This window comes from Coffea eugenioides, chromosome 6 (genome assembly GCF_003713205.1).
Source record: "Coffea eugenioides isolate CCC68of chromosome 6, Ceug_1.0, whole genome shotgun sequence".
Taxonomy (NCBI): Eukaryota; Viridiplantae; Streptophyta; class Magnoliopsida; order Gentianales; family Rubiaceae; genus Coffea; species Coffea eugenioides.
Window position 1 is genome coordinate 6,742,832 of NC_040040.1, and position 24,222 is coordinate 6,767,053.

Genomic DNA, 24,222 nt, shown 5'->3' on the forward strand with positions numbered 1-24,222 from the left:
GGCCGGTAACAACATCTCTTGTGGTACAAGCTGCGGCTGTTCTCCTTTTATATCGTGAGATTAAGAGAGTCAACCAATTTACACTTTTGCCCATACAGCTGTTAGTTACTAGCCTACTAGTGTTTCAATCATTAGTTTGCCAAAAGATTTAAGATTAATTTCTTTTTTGGACCCTTAACCTGTAGAGGTCTTCCAACTTTAGTTTTTAAATTTCAATTTTAGCTAATTTACATCCTCAGCTATAATATCCGTCCTATTTCACTCCTCCCATCCGTCCTATTTCACTCCTCCCATTGATCAAATAGATTAGAGATATATATGTGTGTGTGTGTGAGAAAGAGAGAGAGAAGCTATTTTGATTAGAGTTATTTTTCACTTCTACGTAGCATGCCTAATTGAAGAGGATTGATGGATTATAAGTAGGGTTACAAACGAATTGAGCCGCTTGCGAGCCGCTCGCGAGCGGTTCTATTCAAGCTCGACTCGAGCTTGAATCGAGCCCGATCAATATCGAGTTCGAGCTGGCTCGAGTCGAAATCGAGTTCAAAATATTAAGCTCGTTAGCTCGCGAGCTCGAGTATATATATATAATTTCTTTTATTTTTTTTATTTTAAGTATATATATATATTTTATTTTAAGTATATATATATATTTTATTTTTTATTTTAATAGTAAAATTACATATATATCCTTAATATTTTTATTATTTATTAAAAAAATATTATTTTATTTATTTTTTTAAAAATAAAATAATTATTTTTTTTTATTTTTTTCGAGCTCGAGTTCGAGCTCGAAGAATATCTCTAATTTTTACAATAACTTAAAAAAAAACTAATTTTATGTTAATGACATCTGCTTTCCATCAATTATTACATAGAACTATAGTAAAAAAATTTTCAAATCACAATTATTGAAATCTTATATATTTCATAAATTATTTCTTTTCACCACCATGTGGTTGATTAGTATTCAAATTGTTCATCATCTTTTCCCTTATTGTTATTATCTTATATAATACAAAATTTAAAAATTCATCTCTATCAACTAAAATTTCTCATTTTTTCTTTTAATATATACTTAACAACCGTTTTTTTTTCGGTTGAAATCCTATCTCAACGAGAAAATATCAACTTTCCTTCTTTGTGTTCGCTTGCTAAAATTTGTGCATGTTAATTCTAGAATTTGTACATGTATATATTATTGGTGATTCAGTATTTTGTAACTATTATAGTTTTGATTAAATAGCTATCATGGTTTACTTTAGCACTTATTTGACCAATTTATTTGTTATAATTCCATATATTCTGTGAAAATTTAAGATTGTTACATTGTCTCTACGCATTCATTTTTTTTCTTATTTTAGTATAAATGTAGGGGAACATAAAGAAGGAAGTTTAAAAGAGGTCGAATCAGATCAAAGTTTTGTATGCATTTGATGACTTTGTTTGTTTTAACGTTTTGTGGTGTTATGCAGGAAAATTTTCATTTTGCCGAGTAGTTATCTACTCTATGTATCTTTTATAGTTTAAGTTAATGTTCGCGCGAGAAATCTAAAATTTGTACTCTTATAAATTTGTCTCATATTAGTCTATGATGTAAAAAGTTAATCTTTGATTTTTCTCTTATGTTCCTCCAGATTGCAGGAGTAGGAGTGGCTTACAAGGATCATTAATCACAGAGAACATAAAATTTCAAAATCATGGAAAGAAGTAGGGGTGTTTTATAAATTTTTCTCATATTATGCTATGATGTAAAAAGTTAATCTTTGAGTCTTCTCTTATGCTCATTCAAATTGCAAGAGTAGGAGTGGTTTTTTTATAGGGATCATGAATCGTAAAATTTCAAAATCATGAAGTGAAGTAAGGGTGGTTTACTGGGATCGTGAATTGTAGAGGACAAAAAATTCTAAAACCATGAAGTTCATCTTTGGCAAAGGACATACAATTTCCGAAATTCAAATACGTGACCTCGCCGTTTATCAAATATTCAACTAAACATCAATTCAGAAAGGATCTCATTAAATATCATCATTCAGGCTTTCATTTAGCATTTTTAAGATCACATGAACAATATTGTTTGTTCTTACACTTCCTCTCTCTTCCACCAATACCATTTTTATCCATATGAATTAAATTAGTGTAAAACAGATAATTAATTAAATTTTTCCATATTGTTTCTTCACAGATTCATATTCAGAACTCGTATAGCTTAATGTGAAACATTTTCAAAATTATTTGGATAATAGATTATTTGGGATAATTTTTTATTTTGAAAAAAAACTATAACACATTTTTTATGTAATGTACGCGGAGGTTAAAAAATGTGTCGACGATCGAAACAGATAATACTGTGCAAATAATTTACGATCCAAACGAACCCAATTAATTTACTTTAAGTGATATGATTAAATCTATATTTGGAGGCCGGTTCGCATAGCTCCACATTCGTACAATACAACACCATTGCATACTGAAAACTACTTGACATGTTAAACAGATGTGATAATATTCAAGATGAACCAAGGCAAGCATCAATCATCATGCACATCACATTCGCTGAAAGCAAATTAGTCATCAGCACGGTACACGTGTTCGGACGCATTTGCTGTTCCTTCTTTTTTTTGGGTGTGGAAACTTTGCGAAGGACGCCCGCTCATGGACTCCAATCAACTTTGAGTTACTACGAGGCAAATTCGCGATGAATTCAGCTTTTAGCATTAATGGTCAGTTAACCTCATCCGGCTCAGCAATACCGCCTTCTTTATTAATTATCAAAATCGTGGACCGCGACCCATGACGGGAACTAAATTGCAAGACAAAAATTAAGAGGAGGTCCTTTCTCCGCGGCTTCTTTTGCCCATTAAAGGTGAGGCCGTCGTTTGATCTCAGCCTCTCAGGTTACCTCTGCACTAGGGCACCCATCCAAGTTTGGAGCTTTGCACTCTCACACGTACTTGTCCTTCTGTCCGGATTTCCACTCGGTTTTTTTTTTTTTTTTTTGGTTTGCAAGTATTCCATTCCGTAAGGCCGTAACGAGGTACTAGCAAGCTAGCCAGCAGCCATCATAATGCAGCAAAAACATAATCATTTCTTGTGAATATCTCTCCCTCCCTCTCCCCCTCTTTTTTTTTTTTTTTTTTATTTGGGGTTTCATCACAATTTCATCATGATTGTCGTCATCATAATAGCCACTTTAATTCTCTCTCTGAAATTGTTATCACTATTTGGCTTAACAAGTACTACTTGATCTTTCTTTTGTTCTCAATGTCGTAAAAAATTTGCACCTGCTAGTTTGAGAAAAAGGTTAACGGGAGTGTTTGGATAGTGTATTATTTGAAATATTATTTGGAATAATTACTGTAGCACTTTTTGTGATGTGATGTATGTGAGATAAAAATGTTGTTGGAAATATAAAAAGATAGGTTGAAAAATGTGTCTATGATGCAAGCGAAATATTATTTGGTTAATTTGCAGTCTCAGCCATCCTGTTTTTGACAGAACAAAGAAAAGAGAAATGTTTGTACAGCTTGCCAGCTAAACTTCCTAAAAACAATAATAATGTATAACTCGTGGGTTACCATTTAAGCTTGTGGAGAGTAATTGTTATATTCAAGTCTAAAGTGATGGGGGAATAAGCCACCTTTCTGAAATTAGGTAAAGCTCTGGTGCCCTCTCCAATCATGCATTCTTTGTTGTACCAAGAAGAACTCTTTCAAGGACGTAAGATCACTTAACTGCACTAATATCGTACGTCTGCAGATTTGCCAACTCAAGCTTTCCATTTACAATTTGTTAACTAAACAAACAGGGGGGTTTTCTCTCTTGTTTTTCCTTAAAAACCGTATTCAAACCTATGTTTTCAGAACCGGACCGGATAGCGACTCGGCCGAGGTCAGGGGTCAGGGGTCAATGGGTTCGACCGGGGGTCGATAGGGGTCGAACCGGATGACGTCATAAATAAAAATTATTTAAAAATTAAAATATTATATATATAATATCTAATAATATATTGATATTAATAAAGGTATATTCATATATATTTGATGTTTCAAATATATTTAACAAGAAAATACAAAGAAATTAGAACAATCAAGTAGCAATTTATATTATTTAATAAATATTAACAAGTTTAGAATTAAAATTATAAATTTAATTGAAAAAAAACATCAAATTTTAGGACAATATTTATAAAGTATCAAATATTTGAGATATATTAATAAGTTTTAACAATTTAGGGGGTCAAAACATAATATTAAAAAGTTTGAAGTTTTTTTAAAAAAATTACTGTTGAACCGGAAAAACCGGTTTTTTCCCGGTCAAACCCGGTCAAACCCCGTTTTTGACCGGCTTTGACCGAGTCTTGAATTTCCGGTTTTTTAATATGACTCGGACCGGCTACCTGGCCGGTTCCCGGTTCAACCGGTTCGACCGGCCGGTCCGGTCCGAGTTTTAAAACAGAGATTCAAACCTGCTGATTAGTCAAGTTTATTTTTTTGTCGTTAGTTAGTGTAGATTTATTGACTGAGATGATCTTTTCTATTTAAAAAAAATCAGGCCGAAGTTTTGCAACGTAGGCACGTCCAAGTTCCAATTGACTACACTAAACTGGTCTTCGTTATAGCGAAAGAAGCGACTTCAATTCCTCAGCAGTCAGCATCTTGAAAACTTGGACTACGAACGAACCGATATCGAGCCATGGAGCTCTAATGCGTACGCAACCGTGCATGCATATATAAATGAATCCATGAATCATGATATGATCATTGCAGAGTTAAATTTCATACAGGTTAAAGAAAATTATAAGCAAGGACTTAACCCTTGACGGAGACTGGTCTTTATAAAATGGGTGGCTATTAGCTGTCTGGGAATCAAGATTAGAACCAGCACGGAGGGCCGGAGTGGCCCCAAAAGGACATTTTTGGTGGGTATGCGGATTGACAAAGCTTCCAGTTGCTATCTTTGCCTGGCGGGCTGCCTGGCGACGCCAGATCCTCAAACGTTGACACCTGTCGTACCAAGTCATTTTTTTCCACAACCCCTGTAATTAATAATTTTTTCCTCGGCAAAATTCCATAAAAAGCAAAAGAAATTCATTTTTTTTATTATTTTTGGGGAAAACAAATCCAAGTTTGTTACCTGTTTGCCAACATTGATCTGTTCTCAAGTTCTACTTTAAATCAATATTTTTAAACTCGGATCAAGAGAGTGAACCGAAAAACATTCCGATTCGATTCCGGTTTAAAGATTTAATAATTTTTTATTCATTTTAGTATCAAGAATTTTGAATAAAACTAAAATATTTTATTTTAAAAAATAAATACTTAATTAAAATCCATTGAACCTCCCAATTTTTACCGGTTCAACGGGTTCTTGATCGGTTCAATTAATTCTTTGATTTTTAATTGAATTGGACATGAGGCATGGCCGGTTTATGGTTCAACCGGTTAATCCGGTTTGATCTGATTTTCAAAACGTTGATTTAAACACTACACTCACTGACAAAGCGCGAGATTGTTACTATATTACTAAGCACGGGATTTGTTCAATATTTGTTTTTCTGCCAGAGTTACTCCAACCAGTGTATCATCAATTTTAGAGAGTTTCATATGAATCCAGAATAAAGGTATTCGGAGGATGTTTCTTTGTTTTGCTTTTCTTTTCACCTTCCCAGAAGGCGGCTTGACGAGTAAAGAGTGCTTGAAAGAATTAGTAACAAGAAAAAATATATATATAGGCAGATGAAAAAAATTCATTTGGATTACTATTTTTAAAAGTTTTTGTAAAAAAATCTATTGTAATAATTTGATGTATGTGAAATAAAAAAGTAAAAACTTTTCTACAGAAAATCACAATCAAAACAAGGCAGTATTTCATGCATACATACATTGACTTGGCGAGGCTGAGAATTAAATACTGCAATACTTCGGTGTTGCAACTATAAGCACCCCTACAAGAGTGACATTAAATTGAACTGTTCAAATTATTGGTTGAAGAACGAAAGAGAATGTCGGAAATTGTGACTCAGAATAAGGCTTTGTAGACTGCCTATCTAATGAACATCTATTGCTGCGTGATCCAACAACGTCTTTAAGTTTATGTGAGTATTAGTGAATCTCAAATAGTCCAAAAAAAAAAAAAAAAACAAGCCACAGCACGCATACTAGGTGACTAAATCAGTATTACTTCTCTCCTTTACATTCTTGGATAATAGCACCAGCATTATAGGCGTAGAACAAAAGAAAGCAAACACCTTTGTTCAACATGCACGGGTAGCTTATGCTGTTGTAAAATAGTCTGAAATCTGCATCGGGCGAGAGTCAAAGGATATATATGGGCAACCGATTCCACGTACCTTCACTGCCACCTTTTGGTTTTTATGCGAAAGGGATTATACACGTACCATGCTGCATTGCCTGTTCTTGTTCAATTAGAATGACAAATTATTTTGTACTACCGGATCAACACATTGATCATAACCACAATACTTTGTATTCTGCATATGTATAATATGTCAAGTATTACAACATGGCACAAATATTTAATCCAACACTCTCCTACGTGCTGAGACAGCGGCTGACTAAAAAATCCCACAAGCAAGAAAAAATGTAAGTGAATAAGTGCCTTCTCTTTTTTTTCTTTTTCCTTTTTTTGGGCGTGGGGAATAATTTCAACGTGCCCTATTCGCATTGGCAATATTGGGTATGCAGTTCTTGAAAATTCAGAAAACCAAATTTGGCATATAAATATCTGATGAAAAATATGGACCTGGATCCCACCAGGCGCTTGGGTCCGTCCAAGGCTTTAGTTTAATGCATGGACGAAGCCGAGCAAGACAAACATATATCTAGCTAGCTGCCACTCCCCCTTTCCGTGAAAAGTGATAGCGCAATTTACTTACTGACAGGTAGAGTCTAATGGGCGGTGCCGTCCGATGGACTGGTTGAGGCACGTGACAAGGACGGCACTGCACGGTGGCTAGTGGGTCTGCCGCGGTGGACGCACTTTGAAGAAAAAGCTGAATTTGGTATTATTTTGTGCGGAGCAATTCGGGACGAATTGGCGCTACAACCGGTGAGATTAGAGGCCACGTGTAGAACATGACACTTTGGGTCTGCACCCTCCAGGACACAGCTCACATGACGACGACTATGCTTTTTCTGGGATTGACATCTGGAATCTGCGTCAATTTCTCTCCTCCTGAAGCTTCCACGTCACTTGCAAGATCACTTGTCTCCTCCTGAAGCTTCCACGTCACTTACAAGATCACGTATCTCTGATGAGGATTGGACCATCGATCAACCTTTCTTTACAGTAGTTAGTGTGTCGATATGGATATATGTATTTTAGGGGGACCCCCAATCAAGTGATGGAAAATGACACCAGAAGCGTCACAGATTTTACTCTGTCAATTTGGTTAAGATTAGCCCAATCTATTGCTTTGGGAAGATTCTAGACTATATTTTACAAGAAAAGAAAAAAAATACGGAGTAACTCTTGATTAATAATTCTATTAGTTAAGTTGATTTTTAAAATATTTGAGAAGTTACAATTTACTATCGAAAATGTTATAATTAGTGGCTCATTGAACCACGAAGAACTGCATTGCTCATGTTCATCCATATATTTTACTGTCAAAATAACCTAGCTAAGAGAGAGGGAGAGGGAGAGGGAGAGGGAGAGTAGATCTCTCAATTAAAGCCACTTGCAAAATGCATCAACACCAATGGTATTGGTGGACCTTTTTTTTTTATAAAAAAAAAAAAAAAAATCAATCAAGTGCATTTCTACTATATGATCGATGTCAAGCAGACAAGACGATCCGCAAGATTTGCATCTCTCCGTAGGTAGTTGTACCATGACATGCATTGTTAGGCCAATTACAAGTCCCGAACCGACATATAAAGATAATAGTATCCGGCAATAGATATTTCCATCCACCATTGTTAACTTAGGCACTTCATCGTGGAGTTTTTGAAGATGAGAAGGAAGCAGCTATTTGAGTTGTCATGATGAAAGCACACACACAACACACAGTGAAATGCATGGTGCGTCTGAAAAAGTTGTGAAGCATATTGTGTGGTCTGGTCTGTCACGGGATAAAGCAATCCAGGAAAAAAAAAAGGGGCTTATTTAGCAATAGCTCATCCTCATCTTCTCCTGCCCCCCGTCTCTTTCAGTCTCTGTTCTAACGGATATAACCATAACAGAATTGAGAAATGGTCCATATATGTAATGCGGGAAGAAAGTGAAATAAATAATTTTTGAGATTTCACACAATTTTACCTTGTACGTCTTCTTCAGAAAGGTATTGACAATGAAGGATGAAATCTTTTTTTTTTTTTGAAAAAAAGGTTTTGGAAATTGATGAGATGGGGGTGTTAGGTTAGGTGTCATGTGCAGCTGAAGTGGTATCATGTGATGGATGAAAAGGTCTGCTTTGTTCATAGATAATTGCAGTGAGAAGAGGCCAAAAAGTACCCTATCCGTAACAAAAATCTGCTCCTGCTCTTTGTGTCTGGAATTTAAACCGTAACATACATCAATTCCTTCTCAGACTCAGGGTAGATATTTGACACGCTACTGTTTCAGTCTTCCACGTGTCCCCCCCAAAAAAGAAAAAAAGAAAAAAGGGGTAAATGTTTACCATGGTGCTTATCCTCTAGTAACTAGAATCATTTTCACATCAATTAATGAGGTTCAGCAGTCCGATAGCACCTTTCTTACGATCGAAATTGCGGTATGATAAATAGTAGCAATTAAGAAGGAAAGGAAAAAGTTGTCTTTCTTTTTCTTCTTGAGGATTAACTTCATATAAGAGTATTATTGAAGGTCAACATGGTAGAACTCATAATTAAGAAGAAAAAGGATCCAGTGAGATGTCTCACAATGAGTCAGTAGCATACATGTAATCTGCAGTTTTAATCTCTCTTTTTTTTTTTTTACATATAAAAAACACCGCAAGTAAAATTTAAAAAAGAAAAAAAAAAAAAACTGCCTGGAAAGCACCGAGACATGAGGAGGCATACCTGCCAGACGCCTGTAGTGTAGTGTACAAGCAAGTCGGTCCATCCAATGGCAATGGATAGTAAGGCGAGAGAAAGATGGATGGAGGAGACTCATGAATATATTCATATCTCATCTTTCTCAAACTCTCATGTTATAGTCATTCATTCAGAATATTTAATGATGCGTGCCAATCTACACGACTAGACCAACATGATTGATTCTCTAACCATCATCATCAGCATGCTTGATGCTCCTCCTCCACGAGTTTGCACCCTCAATTAAACACACACACACACACACACACAAAGCCCAAGCAGAAGAAGCATGACAAGATTACAAGCTGTTATATCTAGTGCACAATAACAACACAGGAACTAATTAAACAAGACTGGCTACTGGCTAGGATATGATTATTTTCACAAAAAAAAACTTACTCCTCCTCACTCTCCAAAGCTCCGCTAAACTTTACAAACACAATGGAGTTAGATTTTTGTCTGTTCACGTGTACATGTGAACATGCTTGCTGGCACAGATAACACACATACTTAACTATTGGAAGCGATGCATTTAAACTCCATGTACTACAATTTCTAAAAGCACGTATTGCTTACACTTTTCTTTTTTATGATCCTGCTCTTCCAAAACCGGTGTCTTGCATCATCGCCGCAAATTCATTGTAATCAATTCGCCCATCCTGGGAAGAAAAAGAGGGTTAAAAAGCAACACAAAATATATAAGAAAATATCAACGAGGTAAAATTTGAAGAAACTATTGGATGCATGGCACGTAATCCGAATTTAAATATGAAATCCAAAATTTGCATATCGTGTATCGTGTATCCAACCGTAATAGTGTATATACTGTCAGTCAGTCAGTGTATATAAGATTTACTCGTAATATTTTCCTTGGTTCCAAAATAATAGTTACTGTCTACGGCTAGTAACGTATACGATATGCACATGTCAACACACACACACACACACATCGCAGCATATAATCTGCCATTGGACGAGGATGCATGCCATACATTATCCTTATCAACTTCATGGATAATTTCGTCAAGGTGAACGTCTCCCATTCCGAACTTCTCACAAGCCTGTTGGAGCTCATCTTTTGTAATGTACCCGCTTCCATCTTTGTCAAAATATGAAAAGGCTGCATACATGTGATCCTCCTTCTGGATCTTGTTCAGATGGAGCATTGCTGCTACGAATTCCCCATAATCTATGGTACCACTATTGTCAACATCTGCCTGCATGGTCCAAATAAACGCTGCATTTTAGTAAAATCACGGCCAGAAATGCTTGCTTGCTTGTTTATTGCTCTAGAAGCTCAATAACAGCGAAGTTCAAAAAGAAAAAAGACATTAGAATACTACTATGTCAAAATTCTAAAAGAAAAAAAAAAGAAGCTTTTGAACTGCTTGTACTTACAGCTCGCATCAGGGATATTATTTCTGAATCCCGAAGATTAGCCCCCACTCTTTCCAAACCATTCTTGAGCTCCTCCAATGTAATTTGTCCACTATTATCCACGTCTATCATTTTGAACATTTGTTTGAGTCCTGCAATTTCCTCTTCAGACAGACTTTCAGCAATGACCTGATAGACAAGATTTGTAAGCCAGAGCACCAAATTTTAGCACGATTGATTCAAAGCATCGTCCATGTTTACCAAACTATTGGATCCTGGTTTTGATCAGTCGGAAATATTTGGAGTGATTGACCAAAACGCCATGCAAATAGTGAGTCATTACCAAGGAATAAAAGAGACAGGTTACTAAAAGATGTCCAGTGATCTCTATACTCTGTCCCACCGACTTAACGCTGTACTCCGAGCATCCGGTGGAAACAAGTCAATGCTAGTATAATTTTGCTGAGGTTCATAGTGTTCCTCAAACACCCATGTTTAAAAAGGATTAAAAGAAGAACTTACCCTAATAGCTATCTTCTTGAGTTTGTTCATTGCAGAAAATTGTTTCAGCCGACTTAGAACAGCAGAATCAAGAGGCTTATCGGGAGCTATACCGCCAACTCGGACCCATGGGTGGCCTGCAAAAAGGAAATGCATTCTTTTCATGCAAAATCCGAGTTGAGTTAAATGGGCCAATATTTAGAGCCACTTTCTTTTTCTGAAATTCTCTATTCAGTTTCTAAATCGTAGTTGGATATCAAACACGCTACTGGGTATTTTGAGTGCGTGCCAGTTTCCTTTTTCTTCTTTTCTTTTAATTGTGGATCTTATTGAAATATGAGGAAAGACGTTCGAATGGAAATGTCGGGTGAACGAGACATATAGTTGAGGTCTAGAGTTTAAAAAGATCGAGCTCTTTAGCACCGGAGACTCACTTAGAACTTCGTGTGCTTTAAGCCGCTTTTTTGGGTCTCTTACAAGCATTTTTCTCACAAGGTCCTTCGCACTTTCTGATATGGAAGGCCAAGGTTCTGAAGCAAAGTCAAGTTCGCCTTTTAAGACCTGCTCAAATATGCCTTGCTCCGTTTCTGATCCAACATATAAATTTCAGGATTAGAAAAAAAAAATGAAAAGTTTAAGAGAAGAAGTCAGGTAAACAATGGAGTGAACATGAGAACAGGTTCAGAAACGAAGTAGTCACCATCCCAGAAAGGCGGTACCCCACTTAGCAATATATAGATGATGACTCCAGCACTCCAAACATCACATTCTGGACCGTAATTCTTCCGCAATACTTCAGGAGCAACATAATAAGGGCTTCCAACCACATCATAAAATGTATCACCTGTATAGATAAGACTTGGTGTTCTTCAACAAACCAGAAGAGGAAAAGTGGCCTAAAAATATGTGCGTTCAGGCAAGATTGTGTAATGTTAATGCAACAATAAAATTGCTTAAATAACAACAAAGTGACACAAACGTAAATGAAGTAGACTGATTAAAATAACCACAAAGTTGAACTTTGGACAAACTTTTCATAGTTTACAAGGGCACGTACAAGGAAGACACGGATTGTTATTAATTTGAATCATCTTTAGTGGAGTAATTGAAAGGGGTTAAAAGAAGATTTTGTATGACACCAGGACCATTCTTATTCCTGCTGCATTGCGATTGAGTAGAAAACAATACAAGTTCCACTTCATCTATTGAATTGATTGAGGTCCTTCTATTTATTTCTGTAGGTGGAATTGGAAAGGTTAAAAAGAAGAGGGTCGTCGTAGGCTATCTGGTTGTATTACGGTTCAAATAATTACCGTTTCTCACAAACTACACTTCATAGCCACCATGTAAATAAAAGGCCATCACCAGAAGTACCATTCGAGCATCTAATTCAAAGCACCCAGAGTATGTATACCTTTCAGCAAATGACACGGGAAGCAAAATTTTCTTTTCTTTCCTATTTGTTTAAGGACAGTAAAAATTTTTTTTCCCTGAAAGTTTTCAAACTGGATGGGATCACACTAATTTGTTTTGCTAGTTCAGCAAAGTCAGATCAGCATCACATAACATTCATATCTGATAACATCAGATAACTTTGCTGTCTAAGTGTTGGGCTTCCCATTGGGTATGCATCAGATAACACTTTAAGATGTGAGTAAATTATGTACAAGTTTTCCAAGAAAATTTAGAAAGCCGATGATGATTAGGCTTGACACTGATGGCCTAAAGTTCTATCCTACATACTTCTGGCCATGATAGTGTTGTAACTCTGGAAAGAAACAAGTTTTAGGAGCTTATGATCTACCTATGAGATGAACATGGAAGCAGCAATCCCCCAACAGGAAGGAATCAGAATCCAAGTATAATTAGCCAAAGAAGAACCTATTCTGACAGTCATTAAAACTTTCGTCTTAAAAGAAGTTCTGTAATGTAGTAAAACAACAGGTGGGGCAGAAAAAATAACACAGGAGTGATCTCCAAGGTAGTAGTTACAGAGATGTACAGATGAGGGAGGAAATCACTGTCAAGCTATTGCTTTGCCGGAGCCTTGGTAGTAACTAGCCCAGCACTCATAAAGTGGCTTGCTTAGGAGCAAGATCCAGGTTGAGGCCTTGGAAGCATTAGGTATGGTTTTTCTGACCATGTAAACAATTGGCATTGGGACTTCTTGTTTTTTGCTAGTCTACAACACTAAATAGAAATTCCAATTGTAATAGTCGCAGAGCCTTGTCTTTGTATCATACCTAAGGTCAACTAAAGTAGTTCTAACTTAACCGGTAATTCTAAAACAACCTTCTTCAAAGATGCTCGAGCCAGATTTTCCGCACATAATCCTTCAAAATTTCATTGTTAAGGTAATCAACTATGAAATTGAAGAGGAAAATGCAAGCAGGAAATTACCTGGTTTGAAGAACATTGAGAGCCCAAAATCAATGGTCTTAAGTGGCGAATCCTCTTCCTCATTGACAAAAAGAAAATTTTCAGGCTTCAAGTCTCTATGCATAACACCTAAGGAGTGGCACGCTTCCACAACACCAACAATGATCCTTGCAAGCTCAGCAGCCTTCCTCTCTGTATAATGCCCCCTCTGTATTATTCTGTCAAAAAGCTCCCCACCTGAACAAAGCTCCATGATAACATGGACAGCAATGGCGTCCTCATAAGCTCCCACTATAGATATCACATTGGGGTGCCCCGCCAAATGGTGCATTATCTGAATTTCTCTCCTCACATCCTCCACATCCTCCTCCGTAGTCAGCTTCCTCTTGGCAATAGTTTTACAAGCGTATTCCTTTCCTGAGTCCTTCTCCACACATAAAAATGTGGTGCCAAACTGCCCTTGCCCTAATTTCCTCCCTAAACTATAAATCTCCTTCAAATTCCCTGTTTTTCGTCCTAGCACTGATTCAACTTGAAGCCCTACGCTTGAAACTCTCTTGAAATGAGCAGGCTTCTGTTTGGGAGCCTCAGCAGCAGGCTTGTTACTACTAGTATCAACATTATTAGTCTTATTATTCTGGCCTCCCACGTCTGCTTCTGCCTTCTTCTGTGGCTCCTCGCTGTCTATCTTCACCGGTGCAGGCGGAACACTCCGGATATCAGATGCATTAGATTCAAACTCTGACTTTTTGGAAGTTGATCCCACTGAATTTTCATTTTCTTTGCTGCTTTTACCGGAATTCTTGCTACTTTTTTCTTGTTCTGGGGGTGGCAGAGTTCCCTGTTGCCGATTTTTCCAGACCGCGGCTGTAACAGATTGCAAGAAGCCATTGTTCCCCAAATTGGGTCCTACGCATGTATTCCCCATTAGATTTGTGCCCGTAAATTCTATCTCTCCTGAATCTCACTATGATATGAACATATCCTTCTCGATCCCATTAAAAGTTCTGTGGCTAAAATGTGAAAAAAAAAAAGCTTTGCGGAAAGATCAATTCAATCTTCAAGAAAGCCTGAAAACACCCAAAATTCTGATCCTTCCTTAAAAGCAAGCAAGCTCAATATACTCCAAGATTTTGATGATTTGATGCCCTAATATCAACCAATTTGAGGGACAGAGAAACCCCTAGACACAGAATTGAAGCTGCCAAACAATGGTAAAGCTAGAACACAGTAATTTCTTCAAGGAAGATATATGCAAACAACGTATCAAAACGGGCATGAAGACGAAATGAAAAAACTGTGGAGGCAAAACTCAAGAAACACGACGAATAAACAGAGTTAGTTGGCGAGTTGACTCGGAGGAGAAGATGTATGGATCGGTTGGTGTTGGAATCTAAAGTGCGTTTTGCAGACGAAAATGGAGGAGATCAAACATCATTTTCTAATTTAAGCCTCCCCTTTTTTGCACACTTTTTTTTTTTCTCTCCACACTTTCTCACGCACCATTTCCAAGTGGTGTGCTGGAAAAGAGGCAGAGAATTATGCAAAAATTCGCCATGTAACTCCGAATTCAACCTACTTTTGACAAATATATATATATACGCGGTAATCTTATGATATAACTCATTGTGCTTTGGATTATCTGGTCTAGTACGATGATAAATCCTTCTAGGATTACAAGGGTAGGTTCATGGGTAGTATGTACTCGTTAGTATTTTGCATGTACATAGACTGCATGGGTCAGGGACGTGCATGCATGAATTTATTTATGGATTTTGCATTTATTAAAAGTTTTTATGGATCTTGCAATCATATGCATTTATTAAAAGTTTTGAAATCAATAGAGGCTGACTACCCACTTCATATCTATATAATCTATCTATAACATCAAAAGTAGAAGTCATAATTAAGTACAAAAAGAATGGAATAAATTTAGCGCTCGCTCCAAATATTAGTTTTGGGTGGGGTGGTGGTAATATGCTAATACCAGTAGTGTGTTTTTTGTGGGGAAGGAAGGTAGAGTACCAAATAGTTGTGGCAGATATTAAGATAACTTCATGTATAAAGTTGAAACAAACCCACAACTTACTCTCACTTAGCAATTAAAATCGGATATGCACGTAAAAACGCGAATGTGAATATCAGTGAGTCCGTTCGGCTTGGATAGGTGGGTTATTTGAGGAAAAAAAAAATATAAAATAATATTATAGTATTTTTTTGATATGATACATGTGACATAAAAAAAATGAATAAAAATTGTATTTATGATGCAAATAGAACAAATTTTAGGGAGGAGAGAGTGCTACCGAGAGATTTCGAATTTAAACCTTCCCACTTATACCGGAAATTTTATTTTATTTTTTGTCAGCAAGTGTGCCTAATCAAACAGACCAGCATTCCGCAACGGATCTTCTGTCCCACACCCTGTGCCACTTTCTGTCCCACTTTTTATTATATTGCTATTTCTCCTTCATAAATATCATGTTTTAGTTCTTTTTTGTTTCCTTAAGATTCAATAACTATTAATTGAGTAATACACAAAATTTAACAAAATCAAAAAATCAAAATGCATATAAAATGAGATTTTTTATGAATTTTCTGCTGTATTTTTAATTTTCTATTATATATTATTTTTTTGAAATTGTTGTATTTATTTTTTACTGAATTAATAATTATTGAATCTTAAGGAAACAAAAAAGAATTATAGCGTGATATTTATGAAGGAGAAATAACAATATAATTAAAAGTGGCACAAAAACTGGCACAGAGTGTGGGACAGAAGATTCGTTGCGCAATACTCATGAGATCGTTTGAATGGTAACTAAAAACCCCTTTGATTGAATGGATGAAGAAAAATACGAGAAGCATGAATATTATTTGGAGCGGCTCTGCGAAAGAAGCTAAACATTGGGCCGAAAGTTGAGGCTAGGTGATTTTCATTTAATTGGATATGATTCGGCCTAATTGTAATTGGGTCTTCAGTTTGTAATGGCTTTACAAATTTTAATCACCTTTTTATTTTTTTAAGTATCTTTTTATTTCACATACATCACATCACAAAAAATATTACAATAATTATCTTAAATAAATTATTCAAATAAACTCCTACCCAAACACACCCTAAAAATGGACCCAATGAAGAGAGGGGGGGGTGTGTTGTGGAAGGGGACAGAACAGTGGACGTCGTTGACTGAAAGACGTCATCTCGTAGGCCAGAGGGAGGGAAAATGGGAAATGAAATTGGTTCAAAGCAAAAGCAAAAGCAAAACTACAACCGCTCGGCTCCTGGTCTCGATAGTCATCGTTGTTCACTTTCCTCAGTTATCCCACCACTGCCTGCTCCCATTCTTACTGATTTGCCCTAAATAACACAACACATTCCTTCCCGGGGAAATCTTTCGATTTCAATGGCGATTAGGGCACTCTGACTTCTAGGTTATTATCCGATCCTACAGTTAAAACCGAATCGAATCTCTTAATATTGATCTTACACTCGCCTGCATAAGCCTAACGTTTTCATCTACTTTCATTTTGTGCTTTATGAATTTTATTTTATTGACAGAAGGAGAATTTGAAGTATTTGTTCCATTTTGAAGGACTATAAGTACTATAAGCAGAGGTATGGCTAAGGTTGCTGCAGCGGCTCAGACAAGTACTATTCCGTTTGGTGGCGGAGGAGGTTCTAAGGTCACTACCACGACTACTACTATGAAACGGAAAACTCCGTCTGAGTTGCGGGTAACCTCTGTTTCTTCTTTGGTTGCTTCCATATCGTAATGCGAAACCATGGTTTTCTATTTATTTATTGTTTGGCAATTTACTGCTTTTAAATGTGAACTTCTTCTCGTTCTTAATTCGGGGGGGTTATGCTGGCTTTTTCATTCGATTGCTGAGGTGTGTTCTCCCGATAAATCGAGTTGAACAAAAATTCTACTATTTAATTTTACAGGTGATGGTTTTATATTAGTGGAATTCCTGTTGAAACTACTTATTCCTTGACTCCTTATGAAGTACTACTAAATTTTCCCTTCTGATAAAATGTACAATTATTTGCAATTATGTTTTGGGGATATTTCCTCCACTTAATTCGGATCATCTGTATGTCTGACTGTTAGTAGCTTCCTCTTTTAATTCTATTCTTCTTGTTGTTCAAAATTGTGTAACCCAAACTAATGCTACAAAACAACCGCATATCTCCTCCAAAACAACATTTTGCACCAGAATCGAATTATAAAGAGAAAATCTTTTATGTATATATATTTTTTATGGATGAAGGGGGAGCTGCTGAAACGGAAGAATGTCATAGAGCTTGTAGATGAATCTCTCTTTCCTGCAACTGCTTCTACAAGGTAAGCTTTGTCTTGCTTTTTTCAGTTACCTTGTGAACTACAAACTGAAAAACTGTTTGCCACTTGTAGGGATGGCGAGGGAAATGTTCCTGTCCAAAAAAATGACTTACCCAAAAATCCGAAATATATTGATACTCGCATGGATGAATTATTTCCTGCCAGAAAAAATAGTATCAGACTTAGGTTGCTCTCAAAACAGGAACACTCCAAGGTTGTAACACTATCTCGAGTGTTATTCATTTGACTTCCTTATACTGTAAATCATGTTAAATTCATTATTTGTATGATTCAACTTTCTGAAATAGACAGCAAATGCACTTATCCAAAGTTACTGTATACATATTTTAATCTGTATTTAGTCAATCACAGGATAATGCTCCTGTTGAAGTTAGTGGCAGATTGAAGGCTTCCTCTGCTCCCATGAATATGGCTGATGAGAGTCGAGCAAAAACATCATGGTAAGGTGTATGGAATATGACTTACAACGCTTTATGATAATGTTCGGATTTTGTACTTCAATTTACTGATTGTCTCTCTTCTGCCTTTGGAAGTAAGGAGGACTTTGTCACTTCAGTTGCCTTCTGTGAAGATAGGGCCACCAAAACTTGTAACACAGCTGAAAAATGTGGTGAGAGTACCTTTCGTAATGTGGCCGAGCTATCTCTGGGCGGTGATAGTTTGTCTGGCCCGTTAAATGTTGACATGGTACATAATCTTCTTTGCAGTGTTTGTATTATTCTGGAAGTCAATTTCTTTGGAGAAAATTAGAGTATTTGTTTTCCCAGGATAAAGCTTTAAAAGGATTGGTTGCCAACGATCGTCTTACTGCTTCAGCATCACTAGCTAAGTCTTCGGAATTGAAGTTGCAAAGTTCCTTCTCAGATTTCATTATTTCTGGAAACAAAACTCCTCTGGATTTGACCCTAAAAACTACTATGCGGGTAGTGTCCTCGACCTCAGTGAACTGGTGAGTTTCCTGATACGGCCCTGATTCTGCCAAGTGCTTTACATCTTTTTAGATAAAATGATATACATTTCAAGGGTTGTTATTTTTCTTGATTTCCACATTGCTGCCATCAATTATTTACAAAGTCTGGATATGTTTTGGATGTAATTGGTGATTTGCAGTAGCTTTTGGTGATTGCAACTTATCAGTTGTGTTTGTCATTAGAACCTGAACCTTTTGCTTTGGCCACATATTCTGTTTTATTGCAGTCACTATATATTGGTATTCACTGCATGGATGTTTATTCTCTTTTTATGCTTTCTAGTTTTATTGTGGAGTATTTATTGTTTATTTGCTACTGATTCACCCCATTTTTTTTACCAACTGGCCTGGAAAAGCAAATTTTCTGTGACTTGTTCTGATGGATTGTTAATGTTTGCTTCTCACTATCTAACCTTGTGCTCTTTGTTTTTGATTTCCTCACTCATTTTACCTTTATCAAATGATTGACCATTTTGTTTATGGAGTTTGATTTATGTCTATTTCCGTTGCCCTTTGTTTTTGGTGTTCTGAATTTCTGGATGCTTCATGGTTCAGGTTAATCACAGATTACTACGAACCTGAATGAGTCACATGTTCCTTGTTAGGCAGTTATGTCTGGCTTTTCACCTTTTAAAAGAAGTTTTTTATCTAGCATGTGCTGCTTAATTTGACTGCCATAGCTTGTACAGGCATTCCAAACGAGTGCTCTTTCTTAGTCTCTTTTGCTTTTATCATCTGTTCTTTCCTTCAAGTTGGTAATACACCCTCAGCTGTTTAAAAGTAACTTCTTTTGATATTGTAGGTTTCATAGGTCAGTGAATTGTGGCACCTTCTGCAGTAAATTTGAGGGTGGTTCTCAGGATGGTAAGTCTGTAGGTCAGGATATGGCCGGTTCCACAGAACTTGGTTCATTAACTCCCAGATGCGATGCAGGGGGGTTGTCATCGTGGGTGTTTCCACAGTCTTCTTTACCTCCTTCAGTTATATCTGCATTGACCTCTGCAGCAGTGGGAGGTACTATATTATCTTGCCTTTGCTGTTTTTGGTCTTGCCCATACCCTTTTTCTTGTTTTAAAAACTTTGTGCTCTTAAAGGGCGAGTGGATTTCTTGACAAATCGGCAAAAGGCTTGGGAGGACTCATTTCGGAGTCTATACTACTTACTTAGAAAGAACATCTGTAACATCTTTTACGGTAGGGGTCTTATACCTTTGCATGTGTGACATGGTTTTTTCAGCATTACTGAGTTCTGTATACATTTATGTGCTTCAGATTGGAAAGGTTAACTTCTAACCTGATTTGAATTTTGCAGTATGCACTGCACAGTTTGTTGTGATGTTTACTGCTTGTGATGGTCCAAAAGAAACAAAACGTAGTTGCAATGCTTATATATCTCAGTCCACGAGAGGTTTGAGGTCACTTCTGAAAGAACATGTAAGATTTATATTCTTTATATGTGAAAAATCCTTCACAATTTTGATTGGAAAATTGCTTGTTTTATGTCCTAAATTATGGGTTTTATTAACTTCTTTTGGTTTCTAATGTCAGTTCTTTAAATCTGTATCTATGGTAGTTTATAGAACTTTTTTAACAATACAATTTTATAGAATATTTTTTTCTATAGTTTGAAATCTTGACAAGGGAAGGCAAACATCAGGGTTTAATGGTGCACGCAGTGTAGGAAAGCTGAAATTAACAGTCCACTCGTATATCTTGTATTTATGGTTTTTGGAAGGAAATGCTATGTGGATTATTCCCTTGCATGTAGTTATTGTAGAAACAGGAATCTAACCTCAACTATGATCTGATTATGATAAATTGCTCTGGCATTCTATCTGAGTTGCATAGAGTCTTGAAATTGTTTATAACTTGGGCTATATGCTCACTGGAACTTCTTATTTCTGAGTCTAACTTCAGATAGCTTGAGTTTGCAATCTATGACATCCTATGGTTGATTTATGTTCTTTCTGCAGGATGTTTGTTTTTCTATGCCTCTTTGCCACTCTAAGATGGATGAAGTTAGTGCAGAAGACCTGATTGAGCTTTCAGTGCTTGAAAACCATAATCTTGAGGTAGCATAACTTTGCAGATGTTGTTTTGTAATGTCTTTAATTTGGCAAGTGCAGTGACAGTCTCAAGCAATTTTTATCACATAGTAATGATTGTTGGATAGTTAACTAACTTCAAAAGTCTGATAAAAAAAAGTAATGATTGTTGGATAGTTTAGTTATCTAATCCATGTCATAAAGAGAGGTGTTGCTCATGTTTCATTCTGTATTTACTGTGGTTTCCTAAATTCTTTGAAGGCTCGAGAGAAATAACTGTGACATGGAGATCAAACCTTTTTGATATTGGTCTTGATGTACTGTTTTTAAAGAGGCATTTTTTATGAGCCACTGGGACATTGTAAATTTGCAATGATACTGTTAATTTATTTCTGTTCCTGTATAGTAAATTTTGTGGGCTATTTTGTCAGTGCTTTGCTCTTTGTCAGTAATTGATTTTTCAACTAACTAATGCAGGGTCAACATTTTGTTGCCATGTCTGATGTGAATAACAGCCCACAATCTCTGCTCATGTTTACTGGAAACCAAAGTGTGCATGGTTTATATGATTTTCTGCTAAATTATAGGTGAGTGCATTTCTTTCATGACAATATATATTACCTCATTTTAGGTTTGTCTTGGAGAAAAGCAATTTGTTAATTCTAACGTGTATTAAGGAGAACAGAAACAAATTGTTGAATTTGGTTGTTTGGAATATAATGTCACTAACAAACTCAATTAATTCAATTTCCCACAGTTTTTCACCTGTTATATCACACTTGTTATATCCCATCATTTGTGTGTGCAGATTCTTTTTCTTATCTTTGACTGGTGTGGATGTTCCCATCTTGTATTCACCGGTGCCATTTGAAAATGCTGCTCTTTCTGCTCCACAGGTAAGGTTTTAAATTGTAGGCTGGTGCTTTTAAGAATTTTATCTATTGTGCATGTTAAATGAATATGTTGAAAATCTTTTTGTGCCACCTGATTTTCTTCTTTTTTCCAGCCTTTTCATTTGGGTGGGGGTCACTGTGCCATGACATACTCCTGCATTTTTTTTTGTTCTTGATTAACGCGATCACTACTTTGTGTCTAAAATGGGATTGTTCGACTTTTTAATGAAAGGAAGATGATTAAAGTAGCTTTACCGTTCAACTACTATATAGCTCCTTGGGATTGTAATTAACATCAATTGAGACTCTGGTTTATGTTTGCATATATGTTTAATCTCCATTTAAGAGGTTTTATTTCTCTGTTATAGAGCAGAGAAAAATGGAAATTAACAGTTCTTGAACATATCTTCGTTTTATAATCATCAATAGATATCTACATAAAATATTCAATACCGCTGCTCCAGCATTCCTGCTCTTGTGCCAAAAGAGGGCTTTGTAAATCTCATTCTTTTGCAGTTTGCGTTAGTCTCTTGAAATGGATTTATGACTTTGTTTAATATTCGCTATTCATTACCATGTTATGTAATTTACTTCAGTTCACATATCTTACCTCATTTAAACATGCAGGTTAGGTGCAAGGAGGTTAGGCGAGCTGATCAAATGCATTTGCCACTGAAAAACTGTAATGCAACTGATGAATCCACCCGGGATTCAGCTGCTGGTATCCATTACAGTGTCGAAGTGAAGGATGCATATCTTCCACCATGGATAATTAGCTGCATATGCAATGCTATGGGATCTGATGGGACTAGCTTTGAGGCCAGGTATTGAAACTTTCATGCTATAAATGTCGATATTTGCAATTCTAGGTTTGAATTGCCATCTCAGTATTATGAAGCTCCATTTGCTTAATTTAAAAGGAACGTGAAACTAGGATTTTATTCAGAAAGAGATTATCACTTGGATTCATGGAATTATGTAATGGATAATTTAATTGGAGTTCCTATTGGAAGGATTACAGTGCAAGGTGCTTGCAAGTATGGTTTCAGCAAACTAATTGCTCAAATGGTCAATGAACATAAATTTGTGGGACAATATTAAATGTGATTGAACATTTATCTTTTCTGAAGTATAGTTTCAGTTGTAAGTACTTGGGTTCCATTAATTGAACATGCCATGAGCATATAAAAAAGAATAATTTCGAACAGGTATTCATAGTGGTGGATAGAATGCAAATGAAAGGGACAACTATCTTTGCTCTGCAGATGGTAGTAAGCCATGCATTGGATGTGTCGAAAGGCATATCTGAGTGATGGCCTTGTTTTTTGTTGGATTTTTTATGATGCGGTAGAATTTAATTGCTCTTAGCAATCAGGCACTTCCTGTATATTAATTTTCATTGTTGATGTTATTTGACAGTGTTGATATGGATCTGAATGCATTATTTTGTAGAATACTCACCACTTTACTTTGATATGCATGACATGCAGTTTCGTGACAGAGCCCACGTCAATTGGCTTGAATGTTGGTCTGGACACTATTGGTCAGGATTCTCATCCTCAAGCCACAACCTATGAAGCATTGCCAAAAGATATCTGGAATTTTGGTATTCAAAACACCAGCTTTTCTCCTCACCTTCGTTCCGCCTTCTTAAAAGGCTTGAAGTACAACAGTGGTTCATACACAGCTTCACTTTCACGCGTTTAGTTACACAGCTTGAAGGAGCTCACTAACCTATTTTTGTGTAATTGCAAACCGGGTTCTTCCTTTTGCAATCTAGACATGTGTACATTATCTGACCTAATCTTATGTAACACCCACTCCTTTTCGCTGAACCAGTTTACTTTGGAAAACATCCGAGCGTTTGTTGAATTAGTCAAAGCTTTGGATTTGTGTTGCCTTCAAACAGTTAAAAAGGTATCTGATCCGGGTCCACCTGCTGTGTACATGATTTTTTTTAAAAAAAAATTATTTTCAAGTGAGTGATTGTGAACCAAGATTTTCCATGTACAATTTCTTTCACTTTATCATTGAAGTCAATCCTCCCCCTCCATCTGCTGTGTACATGTTATTTCTTGTAATAACTGTATCGAACCATTCATGAATGTTATATGAACTTGTGCTCTAATTAAAGTAATGCGTCACCAAAATGTATATCATGAATAGCTCAAATTTGGGTGAGATTTTTTGTAAAAAGAAATTTTGGGTCTATTTGGATGGTATATTCTTTTGAGTATTTATATAAAACTCTACTGTATAATTTGTTCAAAAACTTTTGTGGAAAAATTAAGAATTTTTTGAACGGAAGTTTAATGGACATTTATTAACACACCTAAATTTTACATAATTTATTATGTATATATACACATTAATAATTATTATTCATTCTTGCATTTATTATACACTTTCCTTAATTAACTTTATTTTTTCAAAAATTTTAACACTTGAAACACATTTTAACGAATGCTCAATCAACATCTATTAGATAGATAAAAAAATATTAATATTTTTTATTTTTTTTCCTTTTTTTTCCCCTTTCTTTCCTCTCTTATTCTTCCTCCCAGCCACCACCATTGCTCCAACCACCGACGACGCACACCTCCCCCTCCTTCCCCACCCCACTTCCCCTCCCCTCCTTCCCCTCCCTCCC

The 24,222-nt window shown here is 36.2% G+C and overlaps 2 protein-coding genes across 4 annotated transcripts; one reads left to right on the forward strand and one right to left on the reverse strand.

Annotated features, from left to right (window-relative positions):
• Window positions 1–9,197: 9,197 nt before the first annotated feature.
• On the reverse strand, window positions 9,198–14,312 carry LOC113775168 (calcium-dependent protein kinase 20). Its single transcript, XM_027319929.1, has 7 exons — window positions 13,320–14,312; window positions 11,620–11,763; window positions 11,354–11,506; window positions 10,941–11,056; window positions 10,440–10,607; window positions 10,034–10,258; window positions 9,198–9,700 (listed from the first exon to the last, which is right to left on the reverse strand). Exons 1-7 carry the CDS (start codon window positions 14,224–14,226, stop codon window positions 9,629–9,631), a joined length of 1,785 nt encoding a protein of 594 aa, XP_027175730.1. The 5' UTR covers window positions 14,227–14,312; the 3' UTR covers window positions 9,198–9,628.
• Window positions 14,313–16,540: 2,228 nt separating this feature from the next.
• LOC113776354 (protein downstream neighbor of Son) lies at window positions 16,541–23,625 on the forward strand. Of its 3 annotated transcripts, XM_027321492.1 has the most exons (16): window positions 16,541–16,733; window positions 16,895–17,036; window positions 17,574–17,647; window positions 17,717–17,858; window positions 18,017–18,105; window positions 18,199–18,352; window positions 18,433–18,614; window positions 19,438–19,499; window positions 19,569–19,649; window positions 19,730–19,828; window positions 19,947–20,068; window positions 20,608–20,706; window positions 21,157–21,266; window positions 21,488–21,575; window positions 22,200–22,396; window positions 23,063–23,625. In XM_027321492.1, exons 2-16 carry the CDS (start codon window positions 16,920–16,922, stop codon window positions 23,277–23,279), a joined length of 1,833 nt encoding a protein of 610 aa, XP_027177293.1. In that variant the 5' UTR covers window positions 16,541–16,733; window positions 16,895–16,919; the 3' UTR covers window positions 23,280–23,625. The 3 variants fall into 3 exon arrangements, with proteins under 3 accessions (XP_027177293.1, XP_027177291.1, XP_027177292.1); XM_027321490.1 differs by having other exon boundaries at window positions 19,438–19,649; XM_027321491.1 differs by lacking the exon at window positions 16,541–16,733 and having other exon boundaries at window positions 16,871–17,036; window positions 19,438–19,649.
• The last annotated feature ends 597 nt before the right edge of the window (window positions 23,626–24,222 follow it).

Excerpts from the sequence above, each read along its gene's own strand:
- LOC113775168 (XM_027319929.1), bottom strand. The coding sequence starts at position 14,226 with ATGGGGAATACATGCGTAGGACCCAATTTGGGGAACAATGGCTTCTTG. Across the intron at positions 11,507-11,619 it reads GGTACCGCCTTTCTGGGATG|AAACGGAGCAAGGCATATTT; the intron begins GTGACTACTTCG and ends ATGTTGGATCAG. Across the intron at positions 10,259-10,439 it reads TAATATCCCTGATGCGAGCT|GCAGATGTTGACAATAGTGG; the intron begins GTAAGTACAAGC and ends TGGACCATGCAG.
- LOC113776354 (XM_027321490.1), top strand. The coding sequence starts at position 16,920 with ATGGCTAAGGTTGCTGCAGCGGCTCAGACAAGTACTATTCCGTTTGGT. Across the intron at positions 18,353-18,432 it reads GCCCGTTAAATGTTGACATG|GATAAAGCTTTAAAAGGATT; the intron begins GTACATAATCTT and ends TTGTTTTCCCAG. Across the intron at positions 19,650-19,729 it reads GACCTCTGCAGCAGTGGGAG|GGCGAGTGGATTTCTTGACA; the intron begins GTACTATATTAT and ends GTGCTCTTAAAG.